This window comes from Labeo rohita, chromosome 7 (assembly GCF_022985175.1).
Source record: "Labeo rohita strain BAU-BD-2019 chromosome 7, IGBB_LRoh.1.0, whole genome shotgun sequence".
NCBI lineage: Eukaryota > Metazoa > Chordata > Actinopteri > Cypriniformes > Cyprinidae > Labeo > Labeo rohita.
The window spans coordinates 25,625,793-25,635,381 of record NC_066875.1 but is presented as its reverse complement, the minus strand read 5'-3'; the positions used below and the strand labels follow the sequence as shown (position 1 = coordinate 25,635,381).

Sequence of the window (9,589 nt, the reverse complement as noted above, 5' to 3'; positions counted from 1 at the left end):
TGATCTGTGAAGTGTGTTGCATTGGTGTGTGGCAGTAAAACTGACCTTACATGATTAAGTAACACTGTAATGTAATTGGCAGTGAAAACAAAACTACGTCAGTTTTTGCTTTATAGTGGTGAATTAAGTTTTAAATCAGATGTTTACACGCACACATACTACTCAAATAGAAAACAATGCTCTATTTTAGGCACACTTCCTTCTTCCACAAACTGGCCTACACATACTATACAGATACTGTGGACTTATCAGCCAAAATGAATAATGCTGACAGACTTTGTTTCTTACATTGTTGTAATGTTAAAATTTGACGGTAAAAGGAATTCTCCTGAGGTTTATTTGGAGTGCTGTGGTTCTGTGCCAGTCTGAGCCTGTTGTTTAGGATTAGTTTATGTGTGACGCTGCGAGATAGAAAGTTCTTTCTTGTGATTGGATGATTCCGCGGCTGTGCTTAAAATGGGCGGGGCTTATCGGCATTCCCGCATATGATTGGCTAATCCTGAATGGAAGTGCGTGTGGGCGGGGACTCGTGACACAGTCAGCTGTGTGTTTTGAGGTGGTCGTCGTCTGCTCTACTGAAAGCAGATTCAACCTGAAGTGAAGGTGATGAGCAAATCTATTACAAACTGCCCCGAAACAACAATTCCTCTGTTAGTTATTCGTGCGACTTCACGGAAAGCACATATATCTTTTTAACTTCGGCTGTAGCTTTCAGTGTGATACTTTTAACCGTTATTAAGTTAGTTTAATAAATGGCAGAAGCATCAGTTGCGACCGTTGACGGTTCGTCTCGCGTTGCGCACAGCTCCGCGGACTCTCCGACCACGGTTGTGATATCCCCGACCTTGGAAGACGTGGTGGAGGAGGAGGACGTGTTCCTTTCTGAAAGCGGACACAGCGGAGCAACTTTAAAAGACCATGAGTGTCCGGGGAACGGGACTGACCGACTGGCGGTGGGGAGAGAAACGGGTCTGTCTCCTGAAAACCAGGCGGAGAGCAGCGAGTTCCTACACCTCACCATCCGGAAACAGGTGTCATACAGGTAAATCTCACTCACAATAAACAACTAGAGCAGTGTAAATTCGATAACGTCAAAGCATCCGAACAATTTGCTTTACTTCCAACTCTAAACAACTCCCACCTGTCTCAACTGGCCTTTGACCAGCGGGAGTTATGGTTTTGGTAAGGGAGTTTTGGTTCTGTTAGTAGTTACAGTCGCAGTTATTTCACTTACAGCTTGTTCAATTTTGTACGAATTTTCTTAAGAACAGGTGTGATACTATTAAATGATCTGGATTACTGCCAGCATAAAGTGAAACGCCACATTCTTGTAACCTACTTATTACCAGGCTAACAGAATTCACACACACACACACACACACACACACACATTGTGTGAATTGTGGGGACTTTCCATAGACTTCTATAGTTTTTATACTGACAAAATGATATTGTCTATCCCCTAACCCTAATAATAAACCTACCCCTTACAGAAAACATGTTTGCATTGTTACATTTTCAGATAAACATAATTTACTATTTTTAATAATTTTTTAACATTGTGCAGAATGTCAAAAAATTCAGGTTTTACTATCCTTGTGGGGACATTTGGTCCCCACAATGTAGCAAAAACAAGTACACACACATACACACGTACATTTCCATTTGTTGTTGTTCGTTTTGACAGGTAGTGTGGTAGTCTAATTAGAAAATGGTGACTAATTACAGTTCATCAGGCTGAACAACATGGCTCTCCTGTCATCAGGGTCAGTTTGTCATGATTGTAAATTGAATTATTATGGTGTCAGATGCCAGAATCTCCTTGCACATTATCAACGTCATCATCATTAGATTGGCTTATCTTAGGCCTGGTCATAGGGTCTTACAGTGTGTCCTTGGTGACATCAGCCATGTTGTTTTGCCACGTCTAACTATATGTTTGAATGGTTTGCACTGTTATGATGCTTAAAATGCATTTGTGTGTGCACTCTAACTCTGTTATTTTAGTGGGGTTGTAGTTTAGCTTTACTGGTCTATTTAGCATGCCAAGTTGGGCAATAAAAGTCTGTGTGTTTGTGATTGTTTCTAGTAGATGCTTTGATCTTTTCACGTTTGCTGTGTCATGTTAGTTTACTGTGTTATGTTATACATAACTTTTTGTTCCCTTGAATAGTGACTAAAATATTTACTGTAGTCACAGTACTGTAGGACTAACCTATATGTGACCCTGGACTACAAAACTAGTCATAAATTGCACGGGTATATTTATAGGAAAAGCCAACAATACATTGTATGGGTCAGAAATTATCGATTTTTCTTTTAAGGCAAAAATCATTAGGATATTAAGTATTTTCTCAATATTTTGATTTTTTTGCACTCTCAGATTCCAGATTTTCAAATAGTTGTATCTCAGTCAAAGTGTCCTATTCTAATGGATAGCTTATGTATTCAGCTTGCAGATTATGTATAAATCTCAGTTTCCATTTTGACCCTTATGACTGGTTTTGTGGTTCAGGGTCACACATTTGAGGTAATGAAACTTTTAAATGGAGTCAAATAATAGTAAAGTGTAATAAATTTGTCAGGTTTTCTTGTGCAACACATGGTTTTGTGTTGGATATTGGTTGCAACATCTACAGATAAGGGTTTATGAGCTGTTACTTCTGTGTTCTGTCATTAGTAGTTGTCTCTCAAACATTTTTTTTTCTCTTTTTTGTTTCTGTTGGACAAGGTAAAGTTGTTGTGTTATTGAAGGTCTTGACCTGTAATGGTCTGATAAAGAGGAAGTACAGGTTCCTCAGTTCTTCTCGGCCATTGTAACTGGATCTTTGGGAAATAATACAGCAGATTTGCTCTCCTCTTTTGGTTTAATCTCAAATGAAACCGGCAGCAGCTGTGCTGATTATGTAATAATGTTCAGGGTTTTATACTACGCAGTGTTAAGTGATGGAACTGCATATGTGTTTGTGGGTCTGATGGTGGATGGGTGCTTCTTTGCTCTGAGTGTGTTATATAAGAGGATGAGGGACACTGTGAAATCACAGGTGGTTTTGCATTGGTGAAAGAAGTTAACCAGAGTCAATGCCTGTCTGATTCTGATGCATGGAGGGCAGATGCTGATATAACCGTAGTAGTAGGGTCCTATAAAATCTCTTTATTTTTCCCAAAATCTTTTATTTTCTCCCCCTTTTTACTGTTTTAATATTTCTTGATTAAATTTTCTATTTTTTCGGAACTCCATTTTAATGGGTAAAATAATGGGTTTTAGTGGGTTTTTTTCACCCCCTCAAATTTCATTTTATTTTTCTCTAAATCTGTGTTTCTGATAAAAATTTTAAAATGTTTTCTGGATTAACATAAAACTATATAAAATTATATATATATTTAAATACAATTTTCAGAATTTATTATTTAATACAGATTTATTATTACAAATGGTATAATCAAATGAAGGCATAAAGCATTAACAATTTAATTTGAAATGCTCATAAAGTGACTCTCAGAGCAGCTCTGGAAATGAAGTTTGTGTTTTCATGTCCTCATATAGTAAGACAGCAGATACTGAAAGCGTCGTGAGCATCACGTTTGTTTGAGCATGTAGGGCCCTATGAATTTTTTTTTTTTTAAATTTCCAAAATTTTATTAATCAAAACGCATGTCTAGTTAATTGCAAACATGAAACATACACAATTTTAAGCAATTTATTAAAAGTTTAACAAAAATTACATTTTTTTGCAGTTGAATATTCACAAACACTAGTCCATAATGAGATGTTTAATTGCACAGCCCTACTTTTGATTTATTCATCCAAAATTGCAAATTCCACAACATTCTGCTGGATTCAGCGATTCCGTCCGTGTTTTCCGCATTCCAGATCATGAGGCTTCATCATAAAGGGCATGATCAACATCCTACATCAGCAACGGCAGGACAGACAGAGGGAAGAGAGGGACAATCAATGCATGGCTTAGAGTGAGAAAGAAAGAGGATCACAACTGAAACAGTCAATAACAGGCGGAAACACAATAGCAACCAATCTGTCCCTGTAGCCTTCCACCTCACTGCTGTTGTTGTGACCTCAGTAATGTGTTTGGGACAGTCAGCCGTGGATCATCATCATTCTGTCTCTAATTAGAGTGGGAGTCAATTACCAGCTAAAAAGGAGCGAAATATGTGGACGGCTACCTGTGGGAATATTAACAAAGTAAAAACAATGCAATACATGACCATCTAGTCAACCTGAATTTGTTGCTCTTGCTGTGTTTTGATGTAAATGTTGTTATATTATAGGACTAAAACCAGTTTCTTCTCGTTATTTTGATCTGATCTCAGTGCCTTTGCAGTAGTGACATGCTTCTTTCAACTTTATGTTCTGGTATTTGCTTTTAAAAGAGCTTTATACAGATATGGCAGTGTGTACAATAATGACATTCAAGAGTTTTTGTGCAGCACAGATTTAGATTATAGACATTTGCAAAGCAGGTTACTGTCTCACCTTTAACTTTAATTTAGGTTGAATTCCTCTGAATGTCTGTGTAGTGTGTAAAATCTAATAGTAAAGTAGTACTTGAATGCAAAAAGCTGTGAAAAAATAAAATAAAATAAAATAAAATAAATCTATAATTTTGATATGCAAGGAATTCATTGCCCCTCAAGCTGTGAAAAAAAAAAAAAAAAAAAAAAAAATATATATATATATATATATGTATATGTATATATATGTATATGTATATGTATATGTATATATATATATATATATATATATATATATATATATATATATATATATATATATATATATATGTGTATGAGCCCGTTTACAAACCTGGTGCCCAACAAAGATATCATTTATTGAACATTTAGATATCATCTAAATGAACTTCATAACATAGTTGAGTGTTTGAAATAACCTTTTGCTATCAGATGTGGCTTCATATCACAGAATGAGGGAGGAATCATACTATTTAATAGTATTATAAAAGCTACATAAACATAAAACTTAACATAAAACTATATATATATATATATTTAAATTACATTTTCAGAATTTATTATTTAATACAGATTTATTATTACAAATGGTATAATCAAATGAAGGCATAAAGCATTAACAATTTAATTTTAAAATAAGTAGTGAAATGCTCATAAAGTGACTCTCAGAGCAGCTCATGCTTTTTCTCTAAATAAACTTCATAACATAGTTGAGTGTTTGAAATAACCTTTTGCTATCAGATGTGGCTTCATATCACAGAATGAGGGAGAAATCATACTATTTAATAGTATTATAAAAGCTATGTTGATTAGCATTGCATTATAAATGTACTTTATCCTTATAAAAATACCCAAGATTGCTTGAAGAACACAGACAAACCATATGTTTATCGTATGTTTATTGTCAAATTTCATCAGTTAAAATTTCTCTATCTGCGTTTTATTTAGCTACAGCAATAACTGGCTTGGAGATTTCCTGAAGTGTCTTCAGTACCATTACTTCTGCTATAAAGCATATGTGGAGTTTCTGCGCAAGGGCCCCCTCCGGCTTCCAGTGAATTAACAGTCGTTACATTATACGTATGTACTCAGTTATGCTCTGTTTTGCGTAAAAATAGGAAAGATAATACTTTTCTCTGTAGAAACAGGATTCCCTGAATTATCTTCAGTGATAAAGTTATCGCAATAATACCAGAAATTATTGTGATACATTTTTAAGCCCATATCGCTAATCCATATTCGACCATTCCCCTCCCCTGTTGTTTATTTATGTAATGAAGCACTCAAGAACATACTTTTTAGAGATGCACTGGTCGACTAGCAATAAACTGAAACCGGACGTTTTTTCTAATTCTGTCTTTAGCCAATCTCTGTTCTAAACTTGCAAACATACTGCATTACACTTATTTTCCGAAATATAACTTGTGTAAAAAGGTCACAAAGTCTGTAAATGGGATGTTAAAGGGGTCATGAACTGAGAAATTAAAAGTCCCTTGATCTTTTTGACATATAAGTGGTTATTGTACAATAAAATATCCTGTAAGTTTCAGAACTCAGAACTTTCTTGTTAGTATAAAATCAGCTTATATTGAAGCCAGTCAACCAAAACGACAGGTTGTGGAACCTACTTCTACATTAATGCCTGTTTAGCCACACCAACCAATTTGCGCATGTAATGGGTAAATGACGAAAGAAGCAAATGCCTGTCTATGCAGAAATCAAGTGATAAAGATGGCTCCATAGACAATAAGATGCTGTGCAGTGCCATGTTGTGGGAAAACGCAGTCTTTGCCTTCCTTCTGGTTCCAACATCAGGAAAGAGTGGATTAACTTTATTTTTTAATGAAGACCACGTCAGTAAGAAATTGGTGGTTTGTTCACTTAATTTTACCACAGATTCATTTACAAACATGGCACAATTCAACAGAGGATATTCAGAAAGATTGAAAGTAAAAGACGATGCTGTGCAACTATATTGGATCCGACAGTAATGTCGCATGAAGTGTGAGTAACTTTTTTCTATTACGTGGTCACTATTGCTTTGTCTGTTACAGATCGTTTAATATGTACTTAGTATTTATGTATTTTTAGCCTAAATCACAGCAGCAGCGTCCATCTGTGAAGGAAGTAGTCTGTCAAACAAACACATCTGTTAGCCAATCATAGCACTGGGCGTTTACTTCCACATCTACAATCTGCCATGCCTATTCAAACAGAGCAATCTGATGAGGGCGGTCAAAACAGGACAGAAAATAGCCTGTTACTTCTAAATTATGTTTTTTATGTAAAAACATTATAAGTGGACCTTAGAGAAGAGTATAAAATAATAAAAAAGGCTGTTCATGACCCCTTTAACAGAGGCCAGAGACCTGTACCTATAAACAAAGGTATCAGCATTCTGAGTGAGTAACATATTGGGAATTTCTTAAATGTTCCACTTTTGCACATTATATATGCGTCTTATTTGCCTGGACATCAGCACTAATATATTACTTGTCTTTGCGCTGTGGTCTCATCTACATAATTCCTTTAGTGAATCAGGTGCTAAACCAGAGCAGTTAGTGCATGCCAAAAAACATTTTCAGTGGCACAACTCATTCTTAGTGAATCTGCCCTTTAGATCTTGTGGTGACGTATATCTTAAATAAAAGAGAAAATTATGAACCAGCTACCGCTACAGATCATTAAGTGCACTGCTGCTAAAACAATGATTCAGCATAATTTACTGCTTCTAAAAGAAATGTTCTGATACGTCACTGCTCTAACAGTTATAAAATAGTGTATTTATACAGTCACGTTGTGGTACAAATGTCAGTATCTGTTAAATCATATCTAGTAATACAATAAATTTAGGGTCAAATGTCTGAGGTTCAGTATCTGCCTCATACCTACCACATCGACAGAATGTGTTATTCGAATGTGGGGAGGTTGACTGTATAAGAACAACAGAACAACACTACTTATTTTAAATGAGTGAAGGATTCAATCTTTAGAAACCAGTAGCTCAGCTTTACAAATTACCAGCAGAAGTGCAGTTAGTGATCCATTAGTTGATAATGCTGGAATGCCTGTTAGCAATAAACAAGGCAACTATTTTGCAGGGTTTTTTTGGCTTTCTTACGAAGGAATCCTTATCAGAAAAGGGCAACATGTTTACTCAAACTATTTCTGTCAAATAGATGTTCTAGAACATGCGGTATTTAAACTTGGTGTAAGGTTATCTGTATTTTATGAGGTCTGGTCGGGTCAAACAGAGGAAGTTTTGTGTGTTATCCACTGTGTAGATTTACACAGATGACTAATCCAACACTGGATTACCAACACAACAGCACACATAAACACACACACACATACACACACACAGAGCGTCACATCACTACATCACTCAGGGATAGGTGGGTAAATAAAAAACATTATTGTGAAATATGAAAATGTGCTTCCTTCGAACTGAGATGCATGCAGTATGAGGATAAGGCGTGACATTTTGAGATGCTGTTAGTGTAAGCAAAACTGTACAATAATTAAATTATGATGATTAGATTTAGATTTTACTGTATTTTTATTTATTTTACTGTTAGAAGCTATTGTTGTGTATTCTTGAATATTTTTAAAAAAAAGAGGAGAGGCATTTGTGTGCATGCTTGCTTTCATGCAGAACAGTTATAATGAACAGAGCTAGGAAAAAGCCACTTTACCCTGTTTTGCATATTTAACATTCAGTTCATATAAACTATGGATAATTGTGTCATTTTCACATCATTGTCAAGTACTGAGACGCATCACGTGGCATACTTAAATTGCAAGAATGAAGTGTTTCAGGGGATTTAATATTTGTCACTATTCATTTGGCTTGTCAAATTCAGTACATCAGTGTCACAGTCTGTACCATCCCGTTGTCCTAAGACTCAGTACTTATTTGATAAATTCAGCTCACAAATTCCTTTATTCCAACACGTGCACCTGCTGATGCACGTGACTTGGTTCGTGATTTTTAAAATTGTATAAAAAGTATTATAATATTGTTTTGTACCACAACGCTTACTTCTGATAGCACTTTTTACATGATGTAATATAAGTCTCAGCTGTCCTCAGGATGTGTCTGTGAAGATTCAGCTCAAAATACATCACAGAACATTTATGCCATGCTGTAAATTCCACTTTTTGGCTGGAAGCATAAATAAGCTGTTTTCATGTGCCTTTTTAAATGCAAATGAGCTGCTGCTCCCCGCCCCCTTTTCAGAGAGGGCTGTGCCTTTAGAGGTCATAACTATGTTACTATGGAAACAACAAACATAACATTTCTTTGTTTTTGATTATCATATGAATTGCGCTTATGCTTACATAGCGTTACAGTTCTTAGGCATCATGAAAAGTTTATTTGCATGTTTAAAAAAAGCATGTCAGTTTAAACTTCTAAAGTCTGGTTTTGTGAGTGCACAGACAGCTGGCTCTTTCGTGTGAGCTGTAACAGTGTTTTAACAATGCTGAAGTTTTAGCTATGCTTCTATGAATGTAAACAGTTGTATGTGTGTCAGTCAGTCAGCCGGCAACACACTACTAAAGCAACTCAACCCAGCTTCGCCCCTTCATGTTTTTTGCATATTCTTTGGGTGGGGATTATTTAAATGAGTGATATTGTGGAGTGTGTGTTCTTAGAACAAAAATCAGGACTGCAGTCGAGGCATTTAGGTTCAGGAACATTTCTTAATAATATAGAGGATAAATGCCAAGTTCTGTCATGAAACTCTAGGTGGTGCAGGCTGATGGGTTGTTAACACGAACTGATTATATTAACAGTATTAAACTACTTGCCACAAGCTGATTGGTTCATGTTGCATACGCAGTCAATAAGCTTGCTGCTTTACATTTAAATGACTGGTTAGCAATCATTAGAGCAGTTCCTCTAAGATCCTCCACCTTCCCCAGCTCCACCTGTATAGATCTGCTATGGATTATTAGGTATGCTATTTGTGCAGCAGCAGTATGTTTTAAATACTCACAGCACCGTATCAATGTGTGTACTGGCAGTAGCAAGTACTTGCTTTGCAGCAGCAGTAATCTGCAACAATCTGTGAGTGCAGTGCATACATCTGAAGCA

The 9,589-nt window shown here is 36.0% G+C and overlaps 1 protein-coding gene across 2 annotated transcripts in view; it reads left to right on the top strand.

Moving 5' to 3' along the window:
* Window positions 1-549: 549 nt before the first annotated feature.
* The window catches only part of dgkza (diacylglycerol kinase, zeta a), a 124,840-nt gene continuing 115,800 nt past the window's right edge, over window positions 550-9,589 (top strand). The window contains exon 1 of one of the 2 annotated variants that reach the window (XM_051115974.1): window positions 550-1,042. In XM_051115974.1, coding sequence (XP_050971931.1) covers window positions 753-1,042 — 290 coding nt within the window. In that variant the 5' untranslated portion in view covers window positions 550-752. The remainder of the gene's footprint in view (window positions 1,043-9,589) is intronic. The other variant, XM_051115973.1, reaches the window with a different exon arrangement.